The sequence below is a fragment of the Rousettus aegyptiacus genome, unplaced genomic scaffold (assembly GCF_014176215.1).
Source record: "Rousettus aegyptiacus isolate mRouAeg1 unplaced genomic scaffold, mRouAeg1.p scaffold_m13_p_5, whole genome shotgun sequence".
Lineage (NCBI taxonomy): Eukaryota > Metazoa > Chordata > Mammalia > Chiroptera > Pteropodidae > Rousettus > Rousettus aegyptiacus.
The window spans coordinates 4,418,289-4,434,757 of record NW_023416308.1 but is presented as its reverse complement, the minus strand read 5'-3'; the positions used below and the strand labels follow the sequence as shown (position 1 = coordinate 4,434,757).

The 16,469-nt window shown below is 57.5% G+C and overlaps 1 protein-coding gene across 10 annotated transcripts in view; it reads right to left on the bottom strand.

Annotated features, from left to right (window-relative positions):
- KDM2B (lysine demethylase 2B) overlaps nucleotides 1-16,469 on the bottom strand; it is a 102,977-nt gene that overhangs the window by 60,974 nt on the left and 25,534 nt on the right. For 5 of the 10 annotated variants that reach the window (XM_036221904.1, XM_036221908.1, XM_036221905.1 and 2 more), the window contains exons 7-9: nucleotides 8,117-8,210; nucleotides 6,930-7,083; nucleotides 829-944 (exon numbers count right to left, since the gene is read on the bottom strand). In XM_036221904.1, coding sequence (XP_036077797.1) covers nucleotides 829-944; nucleotides 6,930-7,083; nucleotides 8,117-8,210 — 364 coding nt within the window. Of the gene's footprint in view, nucleotides 1-828; nucleotides 945-6,929; nucleotides 7,084-8,116; nucleotides 8,211-8,709; nucleotides 8,842-9,639; nucleotides 10,001-10,914; nucleotides 11,037-11,392; nucleotides 11,456-12,394; nucleotides 12,527-16,469 lie in introns of those variants that run through there. The other 5 variants (XM_036221913.1, XM_036221912.1, XM_036221911.1 and 2 more) reach the window with 5 other exon arrangements.

Below are 16,469 nucleotides of genomic sequence, written 5' to 3'. Positions count from 1 at the left end.
CTTCTATCTCAGTAAAAAAAAAAAAAAAAAGAAAAGAAAAGAAATATTTGAATGCCTATAAGAAAAAAAGGAGAAATAAGCCCTTTTATTGCCCCGGTTTCCTACCCTTGGACCTGTCTCAAATGCCTGGGGACACCTGGTCAAGTTCCACCACGAGAAAGAGGGAGGCAAATTCCAAATAGCCAGCGCTTTTCAGGGGTCACTGGCAGGGAAGAACGGAGGGCGCACGCCAGGGGCCTGCGCCTCGGCCCGGTCCTGGGCGGCTCGGCGTCTGAGGAGCCGTGACGGTCTCTGTCAAGGAAAGCCACGGACGCCCCAAGCAGACACAGACAGAGCACAGAGGCAGTGCCCAGGGGAATCGCGCACACTGGCTTCCTCCTTCCTCGGGCTCTACGTCACACCTGGGGTCCCTGGGGGAGGCAGGGTCAAGACCTGACTTTGTTTCCAAGGCCCCAGCTCCCCCCACTGCAAACCACAGCGACAACCACCATGAAATTCCCCAACCCCCGTGGAACCTCTTTCTCCATGGGAAGAGGGAGGAAGAGGCTGGGCGTCTGACACCTCACGGTGCTTTCTCAAGAGTTACTTCCTCTTCGCGAAGGGGGTTTTGGCTGCCACCAGCCTGGAGGTGAACAGAAATTCCCAGGGCTCTGGGTGGGGCGGCTCCCATGGGCACCCGTCCCCACCCTGTCCCACAGAACCAGGACTAAGGTCTAGCTTGAGGCAGGGAGCAGGAGGGAGGGGGGACTTCGGAGCGACCTGTCCACAAAGCCCGGGCGGAGCTTGAGGGCCGGGCACACCCACCGGGAGAGCAGGAAGCCACCTTACCCGAGTTCTGTCTTCGATCTCGTAGATCCGCAGCTGCATGGGCACGTTAAAGCTGTGAAGGATGTTTCCGCCGAACACCAGAGAGTCTACGGGGGTGTAGACCGCATGGATCCAGCCTGGGGTGGGAGGGAGACAGAGGGTCAGCCACCTGCGCCGGCGTGCGGGAGGGCACACAAGAGGCCCAGCCAGGTCCACGCGCAGGGCGAGGGCGGAGGGCGCTCGGGACTACCCGATGAAGAAAGCCGAGGACTCGGCTTTCCTGGAGAGGGGTCAGGCCGGCAGCCGGCCACACCACCACCGCAGGCAGTGACTCCGGCCAGTTCAAGTCAGGCGGTGGACAGCTGACCGCCCTCCCTCCCCATCGAGGACCTTGATGACAGAGGCTGCCCCGTGTTGTTTCAGACCTGGCCGCGGCAGCCGACAAAGAGGCCGAACCTGCTCCCTACCATGCTGGAAACCCCTCCTGTCGGCTGCTCAAACGTTTCCGAGTTTGACATTCCAGGGACCTCCAGTCTCAGGAGGGGTCACAAAGTTGTTGCTTGGAGCCACAACTAAGGAGCGACAACTCGCCAGGGCTGCCGGAGCCAGACGCATTCCTCTGCTGAGTCCACCTTCCGCCAGCGAAACCCTCCAAGGCCCATTTTCAGGTGGTCCCCATAGCCACATGACACACACCAGCTCCGCCCTACAGGCCGTCAGCTGCTCACAAGTCTCTCTCCTGCCAACTGCAGCTTCCCAACAGCTTGGGGCCCTTGGGGGCTTTTTCATCTCCCTGAACTCCTAGCCCAAGGCCTGGAGTGCTGCCCGGTGCCAGGTACTGGTCTAAGGGCCTTACAGGGCTTAACTTATTTCTCACAAAGTCCCTAAAAAGTATAGACTATATTCTCCCCCAGTCTCCAGATGAGAAGACTAAGGGCAGAGAAAAGTGAGGTCACTTATCAGGACTGGAACCTGGGGAGTCAGCCTTCACCCAGCCCGTGAAATCTAGAGACAGAGCAGGGCACCCAGTTCCTCCAGCAAGTCTCAGACTGGCCACCTCGAGTGCACAGCACACCTACGCGCAGCTCCTGACTACCGTGATGGACAAGGGCAGAGCCCGGCGACAGGTAACGCCGCGGTCCACGCCCATGTCCGGACGCTGACACCGAGGCTGCGAGACGCCGAGTCCCTTGCTGAATGAAGTCACAGCTGGTAAGCGAGCGACAGCACCTCCGTTCTTAGCCGCTACGCTGCACTGTGACTGCGTCAAAGGCTCAGCGCAGGCCCGCGAGTCCCCGGAGGCAGGGCTGGCAGCACGTAAGGGAAGCGGAGAGAAACACAGCACGAAACGAGAGAGAGAGAGAGAGAGAGAGAGAGAGAGAGAGAGAGAGGCACAGACGGGCAGACGGAGGCGGGGACACAGGATGAGCGGAGGGGAGCCGAGAGAGACGGAAAGGGACAAGCCGAGGTCCCACGCCAGGCGTCGCCGTCCCCGGTCCCCCGTCCCCCCTCCTCCCCGCACCCCGGGAGCTGAAGCACGCCGGCCTGGAGCGACTGGCAGCTACGGCTGCCGGAGCGAAGCGGCCACCTGGGAAGACAGAGCCGAGGCTGCGAGGCCACTGCATTGGGGCCGGTGGCCCTCCCCGGCCCGGGCCCGGGGTGGGACAGGGCGGGCAGTCCCGGGGGGAGGGAGGGCAGCCTGAGCCCGCCAGCCAGGAGCGCAGGGACGGCGGGTTTATGTAAGCGGTGGGGCCGCCGCGGGCTCCCTGCGCCTCCCGCTCCGGCGTGGCGGCCCCGCTCTGCCGGTAGGTGTGCCCTCGTCCCGGTCACCTGGGCCTCCGTCCCCACGCACTCCGCCCCCTCGTGCACCCGCGCATGGCCGCCGCCTGGGAAGGCTCGGTTGACTCATCCGCTTCGGCCTCTCCGCCCCAGCCCCACTTTCTCAGCAACGGCCTCCGTCGCTCCCGAGCAGAGCCGCGCTACTGCCACCGCTGCGGTTACCGCCAGCGCGACCGCAGCGACGTCCCCTGACACCGGACCCAGGCGCTCCCGGGTGGACGCGGAGGCACAGGGCGAGGACGCCCGGGGCCGCTTCTGTGCTCCTCGCAAGCCCTGCAGACGGGCCAGGGCCGGGGGCCGGGGTTCGAGACTGCCGTCCTGCGACACGGGCCCCAGACTGCCCCATCTCCCTGGCCTCCAGCTGCCCGTGTGGGAGACGGGCGACCCCTGCCTGCGTCGTGGGAAACTCGGCGGGCGGCCGCCGCCGACATTCACGGCGGTCTCGGCCACTGCGGGGGGGCCCCCGGAGAGAACAGGGCCCACCTGCGCCCCATCTGCCAGCCGGGACGCCTCTCTCCCGCCAGGCGGGACACAGACATCAGTTGCCCTGATGTGTGAGCAAAGAGGGCAGCGAAGAGAGGTGCTGTTGCCAGTCGGGGATCAGGGCATTCGAACAGCCAGGGCTCCTCCCATTCGACGGGTTCTAGAAGCTCCTACCCATTCCCCTCTCCTCCCCGCGCCAGGGCCTCACAGGTGGGTCAGGCAGCCTCCTCCGGATTAGAGTCACTGCCTAGTCCCTCCCCCAGCCCTCCCCCCTCGAATGCTCCCTTACTCCAAGGCTGGGGAGGGGAATAACACCCTTCATGAGGCCCACCCATCCCTCCTTCCCAGCACCCCAGGAAGCAAGAGAGAACACCCCCCTGCCTCGCTGTGGATGACTGGGCTGGGGAAGCTGGCCCCGAGCCTCCTGCTCCCCTGCTCCTCGGCCAGAGTCACCAACAGTATGAGGGCTGTAACAGAGGCTATTCGGGCCAAGTGACAAAGGACGGACCCAAGGGTGGAAGGACAGCCAGCGACCCACAAAACCTCCCAGGGAAAGACAGCAGGGGCACATGGAGTCTCCCCAAAACCCAGAATCCAAAGGCCCCCTCCCCGCACTGGTCTGTCTTTGTGGTAATCTTTACCATCTCTGCAGATGAAAAATGCAAGGTCACAGAACTCACGGGCGCCTCACAGAGGCCCACGGCCTGCTCCCTACCACCCCTTCCCAGCCCTGCACCCATTTCCCAGATGGGTCATCTGAGGCCCAAGCCACAGTACGCCGCTGAGCAGCTACTGGCTACAGCTTCCCAGACTGGCCCACGGGTGGTGGGTCTCAGGTAGCTCTTGCTGTAAAGCTAGGGTGGGAAGCGCTTTTAGGCCAGCACAAGCCACCGACCCCAGGGTCCTTCCCAGGTCCTGATGCTGGGCCCCACCATCATGGCTGCTACCTGGCTGGACATGCACTCGGGGTGGGGGACTGTGTGTCACATTCCTCCCAGCACCTTCCAGACTGCCACGTGGGCCCTTGAGAAAGTTCGTTAATAACTCTCCCAAAGTCACAGTCGAGAAGCAGACCAGATCCCAAGTCCACTGACTCCCAGGCCTACGGGGAACCAGGTGGGCTCTGAAACTAGACACACCTTGGTTCTCACCCTGCCCTGTCACTTATTAACTACGTGACCTTGGGCTAGTTTGTTCACCTCTATGCACCTCAGAAACCTTCTTTATTTAAAAAAAAAAAAAATAGAGGCGATATGTTTTTCTCCTTCATGCTTGTAGGGAAGATAAGCAACGTACACAAAATATTTGCTGCTCGTTAATACTAGTTATAAATAACTATAGTTCACCGGGGCAGGTGCAGCCAGAGGTGGAGGGCGAGCCCATGAATGAAGTGGGTGTAAATTTTCACCAACTCAAAACTACCAAATTTAAAGTACTGTCCTTCATTCTGAAATTACGTTCTTCCAACATTTTTAGTGTCAGAATAGTTTCCTAGCACGAAACATCAGCAAAAGTAGATTCCGGGTTTTTTTTTAAATTAATGACCTTCTTTAGCAAAACTATAAATTAGTAACCCTGTATCAGCTCCAAACTTTTTTTCCTTATTATTTATTTATTAATCCATGAAATCAATGCCTGGGAATCACATGTGCCCCCAGCCTCTGAGTAGGTGACAAATGCCAACTGTCCTTTTTTTTACTTACTTCCCAAAAGTCCAGGAAAAAAAAAGTCCAGGTGTCTCATTCAAGACCTTTAGGGCCAGAAGTCCTTGCCTGCCTGCTTGCTACAGTTCAAATCCACTTTCTGCCTTCAACGGTCAGTCAGTCACAGCCCTACTGGGGCTCTGATGCCGCTTCTCCAGACATTTTCCAAACTTGCTTAAGTCACCAAAATTAACACCCTCCCAATTCCCGACTAGGGAAGAGATGAGCCACCTCGCAGCTCTGCATAAAGGCCCAGGGAGAAGGCCCACCCTCCCAGGCAGGTTGGGAGGCCAGTGCTCAGCAGGACAAGGCTGGGCGGGGTCTCAAGACAGGGTCTCGGAGTTCTGCGCCACTCTGCCCCCACTGTAGAGATGGGACAGCTGAAACACAGAGAGGGGAAGAGACCGGTTCGAGGTCACAATGAGAGACAGCAACAGCCAGGCCGGGAACATTCCAGAGTTTCTCTGAATCCGCCAGGGGCTTGAACACACGCTAGAAGGGTACCACGTCCTTCCTGAGTCCGTCTGCATGTCACACCTTCCCAGGTCACACCATAAATGCTACCCACCAACTGCAATCCAAGTAGGGGTGAGCTACACCGGATGGACCTGGGGCCATGGTGAACGAAAGTCACCCCCCATGACACCCCACCACCTCCTAATCTCAAATTCCCCTAATAGGGAAGTCTCCACCTGCTGCCCAGCTTTCTAGAAGAGCTCAGGCCTCGCACAGCCCTAACCCATGGTGGGGACTGGTACCACAACCACCCACACTTCGCTGGACACCATACACGCATCCTCGATGTCCAGACCCAAGGCCAGCTTCCAGCCCAGCTCTCAGAAACATAAGTATGACGAGCTTCTCCAACCGATAAATTTTCATGGCCTCAAAGGATACTCCCTATCCTAAGATCCAAGCTTCCATTCAGTGGCAAATCCCCTGCAGGCTCCTTGACACAACCATATAGAGCCTCTATTTGTATACCTCCAGTGATGGGGAGCTCACTACCTAGCAGAACACGTCATTCCAATACCACCTGGCTATGCCTCTTCTTCCAGGGGAAGATCCTTAACTCAAGGCTGACTGCAGTTACCATACGCCTTCGCTTCCGTGGGTAAACCCACCTGATTCCTCCCTCAAATCCATTTCATCTGATATGGTATTCAGACTCCTTTCTCTGCAGGTCGACTCACTCTCCAAACTACAATACCCAAGAGGAACACGGCTTCCTACACGTGGCCTCACTTCTATACAGTGGGATTGTCACCTCCCTCATCTCAGACAAAATGCTTCCAGTAATGCAGCCTAAAACCACGCTTCCTGACTCCTAGGTCAGCTGCCGCATCCACCAGGGACTTAGCCTGCAACCGGCCAAAGCCCTCAGTCCATCTCTACAGAGCTGTAGGCGAGTAGGTTTCCACTCACGCAGTCCTCACAGCCATCCTGGGGAGTCATAGTCCCAATTTAGAGATGAGAACAGAGAGGTTAGTTAAGTCACTTCTGTGAAGCCACAACTCGTAAGCAGCACAGCCAGAATTCGAACCAAAGCCACGCAGCCTGGCTCCGGGGCCGGTGTTAATTACCACCCTTGGTCATGGCCGCGGACTTAATTTTAGTCTTGGAGGGGAGAGTCCAAGTGTGGGAGCTGACACCGATCCCAATTACACTTCATCTCGTTCGCTGGAAAGATGCTCTCCCTCTGGGCCCTTCCCTGATGACACGTTTTCCTCTATCCAGGGGGCTTTGGGGCCCCCTGTAAAATCCCCCTCCTCCCCACCCCCTAACCCCCACGCCCTGTGCCCTTCCCCAGGGCCCGCCTCCCAGAGTCCTCAGAGTCAACCTACCCCTCCCTCCCTCCCCACAGGAAGTTCTGAGGAAGGCATTCAAAGTTCCCCCAAACGGGGGGCTCTAGGCTTCCTCCCAGGAGGGAGACACGGGTTAGACATAGGAGTATTTTTCCCTGCAGTCTGCTCCTCTCGGGAACTGCCAGTGGCCAGGGGGCCCAGAGGAACCCAGCGCCTTGACCCGAAACCCTGGTCGAGGCCGCAGGAGCCAGTGGCTGAGCGCGGGCCCCGTGCCGGGCGCGCAGGAACCTACCGGAAGGGATGAAAAACGTGTAGCCCTGTTTCAGTTCGATCCTTTGGCAGTGCTCCACGCGGTCTCCCAGGAAGATGTCGCTCTGTTTGCCTGACAGCACCCACTCCTCGTACAGGGCCAAATTGTGCAGGGTTGGAGGGATCAGCCAAAAGATCTTGAGGGAAAAAGAAGGCAATCAGCCGAGGATCCGGGCCAAATCCCCTACAGGATCCTTGACACAACCTGATTCCTCCCAGGCTCCGTCACGACCCAGGGACTCAGCCCCACCTGCCTGGGAGTGGCAAGGACAGAGGAGGACCCATCCCTGGGGACCCTTCCGAGACCAGGCCCAAAGGGTCTCCGGGGTGGCAGGGAGGATTGTGCTGCTCTTTTGGGATGCCCCTTGCCCGCCTTTAGGGAATCTCTGTTCCAGATGAAATGCCAGAGGGGGAAGATGGAAAGACTTCCCGGACCAGGCGGAACATTCTTTCTCCTGGGCCAGGGGCTTGTCGGGGAGGTGGGGGGAAGGAAAGGAAGGGCGGTGAACCCAGCCTGCGAACACTCTGGGGAAGGAGGAGAAACATAGGGAACCGAGCGGGATGAACTGCTAGCCAGGATTTCTTCCAACACGTTTGGTTTAAACAAAAGCGCACACGCAGACCCCGACGAGCGGGGTGACACACACGTATTGTCACGGAGCACCCACATGCGTGCGGGGAGGCCCGCACCCCCAGGCGGACATGCGCCAGAAGCCAACAAAGCAGGAGCATCCTGAACGCGCTCCCCACCTCCTTTCTCCAGGTGATGTCTGACCCTAGGGTAAAACGTTCTTCGAGGCAGGTGATGCTGGCAACTGGAGTTTTATGGAGTTTAACGTTAAAAGGTCTCAGTGCTGGAGCTAACAGTAGCGCCAGGGGGAGTGAATGCTGGAGCTTCCTGGGAGCCAATCCTGGAGTTCCGACCTGGCCTAAGGTGCCTGGAACACCGATTGGGTGAGCAGGTGTGATGCGAAAGGGCTGATCTTGATCTTTCCCTCCAGAAGTAGGCAGAGAATTAGAAAGTGGTCCCCCAGGGACCACGGGGCCCGCAAAAGGACTGACTCACAGTGCAGGGGCAGGCGGGAGGAGGGAGCGGGAGGAGAAAGGTGACCCAAGCACAGCCATGCACAGGCAGCGGGAGATGTACAGAGGCGAAGAGACTCAACTCACCTTCCCACCCCGGAAAACATGGTACCACACGGAAGTGCCTCCGAAGTCGATGTGGAAGTCAGTGAAACAACCTTTCACGCTCATCAGACAGTACCTGCAACACAGAAGCCGGGGGGCAGGAAAAAAACACTTCGATGCCTAAATCGCAGGTGGTGAACAAACAGCTTCGGAGATGCTCGAGCTGCCCTTTTACAAACGCTGACACAGGGGGACTTTCTCTTCTTTGTTTTTTTTTAAACCCAAATCGAATCGGAGTTTCCCACGGGGGAAGCCCCCTGTGATCAGGTGACCAATCTCAAGCATTAGCCTTCTGCTCCCCGCCCCGCCCCACGGCTAGGGGAGGCATTTTTGTTTTCGCGTTCCCACGAGAGAGCTGGTAACCCACAGGCCACTTGAGTCCTTCCTCTAGGAAGGTTTCTACCCTTGCCCCGCCCACGCCCCTACCAAGTAAGAGATTTCCCTCCCACCCCTTCACAGCTCCTACACTTGCAGCTCTCCCCGGCTGGCTGCCGGCCCCCTCTGCAGCAGCTGGGCCCCCTGGAATTCAGTTGTAAACCACCTGCATAACTTGCCAATTACCAGTCCCCATTCACCTCCTCATTCCTCATTCATTCAACAATCAGAGAGCCGGCCGGCTCAGAGCTAGGCACAGCGCTTAGAGGGACGCAAAAGATGCCCCTGCCCTTAAAGACGGGACGATCCTGGAGCAATGCACAGGAAAAGTTCAATGGCAAGACCGACTGCAACTGACTGCGAAGCAAGCAGCAGATTAAAAGTACAGGAGTACCAGCCACGAGGGACCACGTGATCCCACGCATGTACGAAATGTCCAGACGGCAAGTTAGTGACCCCCCCAGGGCTGCCAGGGTTGGGAGGAGGTGTGGGGGTAACTGTTTAAACTAACAGGGTTCCATTTGGGGGTGCTGAAAATGTGCCAAAAACTGACTGTGGTTGAACAACTCTAAACGTACTAAAAAAAACCACTGAATTGTACACTTTAAATGCATGAATAGGATGTGAATTGTATCTCAATAAAGCCGCTAAAAAAAAAAACAAAAAACAGTAAAGGGATTAAGAGAAGACCCCCGGGGTGGGGTGGAGGGCAAGGCAGCCCGGGAGGGAAGCAGGGAGGCAGAGTGAGGCTCAGGCCCGGGGAGTGCATTCGGGAGGACGGAAGGAACCAGTCAGCCGTCCTCCTTCCGAGCTCCTTCCGAGCTCCGCAAGGGGCCACAGAACCTGCCCTTCCTCACAGGAACTCTGCGGTCTCCTCCCTCCTCCTTCCTCCCTCCTCATGCTGCCCCCCTCCAGGTGGGCAGCTTTAAGGAGGAGAGATGGAGCCAGCTTCCAAGTCCAGGACGCGCGGACCGGGCGGCGGGGGGGAGGGGGCTGCCGGGGTCCCCTCCCTCCCACCCATCCCTTCCCACGAGAGCCGCGGGAGGCACGGAGCGGGCAGCCTCCCTGGGCCGGTGCTCACGCTCCGCGGCACCCCCGGAGGCCCGCACACACACGCTTACCCCACTGACCTCTTTTCCCCGGTGCACTTTGCTTTTCCATGGTTTAGGGAAGAAGGGACGAACGGGGCGGGGACGGGCGGGGAGGAGCCAGCGAGCGGGCTGGAGTGGAGATAAGGAAGGGCTCAGGGGCTGAGCCGCTCAGAGGGCGGGAGGGCTCCAGGTGACCCCTCCCTCTGGCTGCCTTTTGCACCTCACATTCAGGTGGACCCGGGGCTCAGCAGTATGCAGGCAGCGTGCCCCGTGTCCCTCCTCCGGATAGGCTGGAAGGAGCCTTAACCATGTGTCTGCAGGAGGCTGACAAATCAGAAGGCCTTCCAGCACATCAGAGCCCGGCTGCCTAGCAACCCCATCGGAGGGGTGTAGTTGACAGCACAGGACGCAGCCCTGTCACGAAGACAGGCGCGGGCTGCGGTGCTGGCGCTGCTGAAGTCCCAGCTCTGGACTCCGGCAACACACCCTCCCGCCTCCGCGGCCCCCCTCCCGCCCCGCCCCGGCCCCGGCCCCAGTGCGTCCCCACTCTGAAGGCCGCGGGGTGATCCCTCTTCTCTCCAAGGAACTGGGCATGTCAGGGGCATCCGAAGTCCTCACCCCCCACCACCACCCCACAGACCACACTGGCCTCTTCTCTCCAGGAGCCACTTCAAAATATTAGTCCTCATTTTCCTAAAACCACCTCTTCCTCCTCTCCGTCTTGTTCTTTTTTTAATCTAACCTTGGTTTCCACTCCCTCCAGGCCTCAGCAGAACGGTCTAAGAAAATAATTTAAGTGTCTGTGGGGTGAAGCAAGAGATCACTTCCTTCAGTCTGCAGCCGGATGCGTACTCAGGTGCCCACAAAGGAGAAGACCCCCCACCTCCAGCCTACCTGGCCAAACTGGCCGCCCCCCGACCTCCCACCCCAGCCCCAGTATCCCCAGCGCATGTGGAAAACGGAACCCCCGCGAACTGCAGCTGCTGCGTGCAGAGAAAGTTCTCCAAGTTGAGCTCGTGTTTGGTCTGCCCTCCCAGTCACTCTCCGAGGCCCCCTGGAGCTTGGGGGCGCTACTTCCAGACCCGCCTCTCCAGAAGAGGCCCCTCCTCCCATGTCCCTCATTTCTGCCCGCCTGGCAATTGCATGCATTAGGTCTGCATCCGGGCGGCCAGGCGGCCGTGACAGGGCGGCTTTGTCCAGGCCCCTGCGGCCGCCACCCCAGCCGCCCTCCTGCCACCCCCGCGCTCATTCCGGGTCTCCCCCCGCCCCTCACTCCTGCTCTCACTCGCTCTAGCGTGACGCCTTTGCACTGACCTCTACAGCTTCCTCTTCCAAAGCACACCGCAGTCACATGGGCACCCCGGCTCGGTGCCACGGCGGCTAAGCTCTCCCCGCTGCCGGCCAGCCCGGCTTCCGCCGAGGCTGCCCCCTGCCCGGAAAGCCTCGGCCCCCTAACCCCGCGCTCACGGCCCCGCGGCTGCTGTGTGCGGGCACCCTCCGGAGTTGGGGGCTGAAAATCGGAGCCTCTCAAGAGTTCCCGCCTCCCAAGGCCGGTGCTGGCTGGGGAGGAGCTTGGTGGAGGGGACGCTGCACCTGCCGCACCAACTTTGGGGCGCTGCCTGGGGGCGGGTGGGGAGGCCCCTCCCCGTCCTTTTCCCTCCAACTTCGCGAAAGTACCCCCCCTCCCCAGCAGCCCGGGCGGCGTCGCCTCGAGCCAAGGTCCAGCGCGGGCACCTGGAAAGCCGCCCCGGGGGACGCGGCTGGAGGCGCCGACGCGAGCACACACACTTACAGGCAGCCCCGGGAGACACAAAGAGCCGCTCCGCGACGCCACCGCGCAGCCCGAGGGCGGGAGGCCGCCCCCACCCCGCCCCGGCGCGCCCCGGACAAGCGGGGACGCCCGCGCGGCCCCGCCCGGCGCGCCCGCGGGTCCCCTCGGCGCTGGCGGCGCGGCTCCCGGGCGTCCCCTTCGGGGCCGGAGGCTCGACGCGCGCCCGGCCCCGGCTCCCGGAGCCCAGGCCCCCGGCCGAGGCCCGTACAGCCCCCGCTCGCTTCCTTCCTTCCTCGGGAAGCCGGGCGCAGGCTGCGCTCATCCGCGCGCTGAAACTGAACACCGGCGCGGCGCGGCGCGGCAGCCGCCAAGGAGGCGGAGGGAGCCGCGGCCGCGACAGGGGAGCGCGCCGGCCAGCGCCGGGGGGCGCCGCCGCCCCCTCGCCCCGCTCGCTGGGGGTGCGAGGGTGGCGCTCCCTGAGCCCGTTCCATGGGGAAGAGCTTGGGGATCCCCCGCACCCCTGTGTTCAGGGAGCGTGGACGCCGTCCTGCAGCTGGAGGTGACAACCCAGCAAAGCCACCTTCCTTAAATGTACCCATTCGGGCACGGTTAGAGACAGGACGGGTGCTAAGGGTTGGAGGGACGTGGGATCCAGGTTGGCAGCCCAGAGAACAGAGATGCGGCTCTGGCACTAAGGCACACCGGCTGTGTGACCTTGGACAACTCACTTTCGTTCTCTCTGAGCCACTCCCTCATCCTCACGGCAGGGAGGTGACCTGAAGTTCAACTCTGAATTCTAAGATGCCTTTTTGCTGCCCCTCCCCGTACCTACCCCTTAGTAGCTGTATAACCCTACGTCACAGAATGTGAGCTCATTCTTGAGATAAAGACAAGTTAACACACACCTGGCACTATGATACTTTGATTATTTAATCCGATTTTCACAACAGACCTGTGAGGTCATCCCCAGGATTGTCCCCAGTTTATGCATGAGAAAGCAGAGGCTCGGGGGTAGTGACTCACCCTTGTCATTACCCTAGCCAGTGGTGGTGCTTATCCGAGTAGCCTAACTTGAAGTTTCTCAGTCCTTCTCCCCAGGTCTACCTGGCAAACTCCAAGATTCTCAACAAGCCTGTTAACTCTGCAGTTAACAGCCAAATAAGCTTCCGGCTGAAGGAGTTGGTCCAGCTCAAATCAGAAGTCCCGCCCCCCAGGGCATGCTGCCATGGCCACCCCCCTCCTCCCTTCCTGTCCCCAAGCCCTTCCCCCAAACCACAAGGGGGCAGGAGATGAGTATAACCTCTGCAGAGGCAGAAATCAAGCTTCTCCATTCTTTTGACCAAACCCCATCCGCTGGCATTACCCACCAATATTGATAGAGTCCAATTATCAAGTGCTAATAATAATAGTTGTTTATATGCATGAAAACGTTTAGTCCTTAAAAATCACTATAACCCCCATTTTAGGGAAGGGAACATTGAAGCTATTCCAAGATTGTCAACGCCCGGGGTCAGGGTGTTGCTTCATGGTGTGTATGGGACTGCCAGCCATGAGGTTACACTGTGAACTCTTTGGAATTGGCTGAAGTTTTCACCATGTGTATGTTTTGCCTATTCAAAAGTAATAATTACAAGAAATGTCCCCCATCTTAGATTTGAGCACCAGTCACTGAATGCATGTAGCTGAGCGAGGGCTTCGCCACACACGAAACAGAGGCGGAGTTAAATGAATTACCAGGGAAAGCCCCGACAGTTGGACCGGGCTGTCCATATGGGAGAATTATTACTTTTTTAGTCACAAATGCCTAAGTGCCTTGATGGCAGAAACCGTATCAGATTCATCTGCATTAAGAGAGCACCTAGCAACGGGCCTGTAATTTTTCTAATTAGCTGGATTAGAAGTGACCCTAGACTAAATCTGTCCTTCTGGAACTCAGCATCCCCATTGTTGAACTAGTGAGGGGCCTCTAACTGATCACCCTCATAGGTCATATCAGGTCCTAAGTGTGCTTGCTTTGGCCAGTACTGGTTTTTCTTTTTTTTTTTTTTTCCAGAGGAAAAAAAACTGTTTTGAAGGCCTGCCTCTCCAGTTATCCACAAGCCACACCAGCCCCTACACCCATTACCTGCACTGAAGCTCTATGAACGTGTTTTCTTGTCTGTAAAAATGGGGACAGTCACACCTGCTTTCAGTACTGTTGGGATGTGTGTGCTAAGTGTCTTCCACAGCTCCTATCCACACGGCAGTACAGAAAAGACTGCCTTTCTTCGTTCCTATTTTAAAGGTAGAGAGGAAAAGTCAAGAATCCAGAGGCCTGGGGGTCAGAGGCATGGCCCGCAGCTTCTCCCCTCTGTGACTCGAGCAAACTCCCTAGGTCAGTTTCCCTGTCTGATCTAGTAAACAGGGATGGTCACTTACGACACCAGCAAACATGGCCGATGAGAGTGAAAAGGCGGCTGTGGGTTACAGAGACACAAGCCCCGCGCAAATGTGAGGAAGAGGAGGCTGAAAAGCAGAGGATGCAGGAATTCCAGTGGCTGTTGGGGGCCTTATGCGTCTACCCAAGGCCCCATGAACCAGCAGCTCATCCCATCCGCTGCAGACTCCATCCTCCCCGGGGCGTGGGAAGGGGACAGGGACGACAGAATCCCCACTGCGTAGAGGGAAAACTGAGTCGCCAAGGGGGGATGAAAGACTTGCCCTTGGCCGCCAGAGGAGCAGAAGCAGCCCCTGAAACTGGCTCCTCCTGTGCCCATTTTAATTGTTTCAGCTTTGCACCCCCAAATTCTCCCAGGTCTTCCTGCTATCCCCAGAAATTTCATGGGGAGAAAAACGCAGTCGACTCTCAATTACTTGGGAGCCAAACACGTGCTTTATGTGGGACCCCCTTCTCGCTGGGCTTTTGAGCTTTTTCGTTCTCAGCTTATCTCCATTATACCAGCAAACCTCATTTTTGCCAGCCCTGAGTCCTCCAAGGAGCACATGAGGAGGGGAGACACTTTCTAATTTCCTTCCGAATGCATTATATAATACCCAATGGTCCAAAGTGAAAAAAGTATGCCCATGTCACACACCTAGGAGACTGCGGAGGCTTTAAAACACGTCCACGAATTCTTCGATACTCCTCCCTTCCAGAAGCAGAGCCAAGTTCCCCTCCCATTGAGGGAGGGCCAGACGCAATGACTCACTTTTAATTAATAGAATATGGCAGAAGTAAACAGTACGCAACTTCCAAAATTAGGCCTTAAAAGGCGCTGTGGCTTCCTTCTTGCCCTCTCAAACCGCTCACTCTGGGGGACCAGCTGCCATGTCACGAGGACACTCAAGCAGCCCTGTGGGGAGGCCCACGCAGTGAGGAACTAAGGCTTCCTGCCAGCAGCCATGTGGGCGCGCCATCTTGGAAGTGGGCCCTCCGGCCCCAGTCCAGCCTTCAGATGACTGCAGCCCAGGCCTGTCTTCACACGAGCTCGTGACAGCCTCTGAGCCAGCACCTCGACACTAAGCCACTCCTGGATTCCTGACCCACACAAACTGTGAGGTAACGTCTGCTGTTTTCAGTCTCTTTCTAAGTCGTGAAGTTTGAGGGTGATCTGTTATGCCGCAATAAACGAATACAGGGGAACTCCCCCAAATCATCACCGCTGTTTACATGAAGAATTTTCCTAGACAATCCTATACAGCCGAACCATTTCTTCCAGGTAGAGATGGAGGGAAAGGCAATGGCCAAAATGCACAGTGCAAGTGATATTCATCCGGTCTACCCTCTCATCGTCCTTCCCCTTTATCCTTTGTTTCTTCATGACACTTATCACCTAAACTATATTATTCACTTGTTTGCTTAACTGTCTCTTCGCACCAGACTAGAAGCTCCATGAGAATGGCGAGTCCACCAACCACTTAGAATAGTGGTGTGCGCATAATAGGCACTCAATAAACACAGCGAGAGATAACTCACTAACATAACATACTCTTTACATATATTCTGTCTCCCACGTGCTTGTAACTACCCGCTCGACAGCTGTCACCAGCCCGTGCTTTAAGTATCTCGACCAAAACCCATTAACATTCCTAACCCCTCACGACTGAGCGGCATAAACCTGAAGCCAGGGATGAAGAAAGGTCTGTAATGCGCCTGTCTGCCCGCCTGCAAACTCCGAATTCAGGTGCCCGTCAGCTGTCTCCACTCTAACAGGTACCTCCCGCACGAAAGCCGCGATTTCTAGAAACAGCGTCATTTTAATTAAATTCCACAGAACCATTCTGCAGTCCCAGAGGACTCCATCATTGTGGGATTTTTACCTTCCTTATTAACTGAAATCAGCATTCTTTTCAGCCGAACAAATGGACTAGTTCCAAGGCGACAATTTCCTTCCTAACAAGGTTCAACTCCTGTAACGAGTTCCTCCTACAGCCACCGACGGAGTTTGTAAATTCATTTGCCACTCAATCCAACCGACGCATAGAAGACATGTGATCCTAGAAAATTGTGTGTGAACCCTTTTTTTGGTAATTCGATCAAGATTCTCAGCGTAGCAACAGAGTTTACCATTTAGAGGAATCTTTCAATAAAGTGAAATTCTTCCCGGAGTATCTCGGGGAGGGCAAGGTAAACATAAATTAACTGACATCTCTGTCACTCGGTGCTGCCTATTTACCTTCCTAGATATATGTCCGATTTGTCCTCTAGTCTCCTCTCTCGCGGTTAGTCATTTACCCTCATCTTCTTCTAGCCCCTCCTCCTTCAGGCCGATGAACGTGCAGAATGCAACTCTGAACACATCCCTCCCAGCTTAAAATCTCAGAGAGGCTTCCGACTGCTCTTAAAGAGAAAGACGGACCCTTCACCATGGCCTGTCAGGCCCTGTTCAGCCCGGCCAGCCCCCTCCTGCACCCGCCGCCCCCGCCTCGCTCTGGAGCCCCACTGGCTGCCCTCCTGCAGGTCCTCCTGCCTGACCTGACCGCCGCCCCCGCCCCCATCCCAGGCTCTCTCTGCACACGGCCAGGAAGCTCTTCCCAGGCCCCTTCAGCTAAGGTAACCCCTCTCCCCTTGAGACCCCAGCTCGAGGACGCCTCCCTGACCAGGCGATCCCCTGGTACG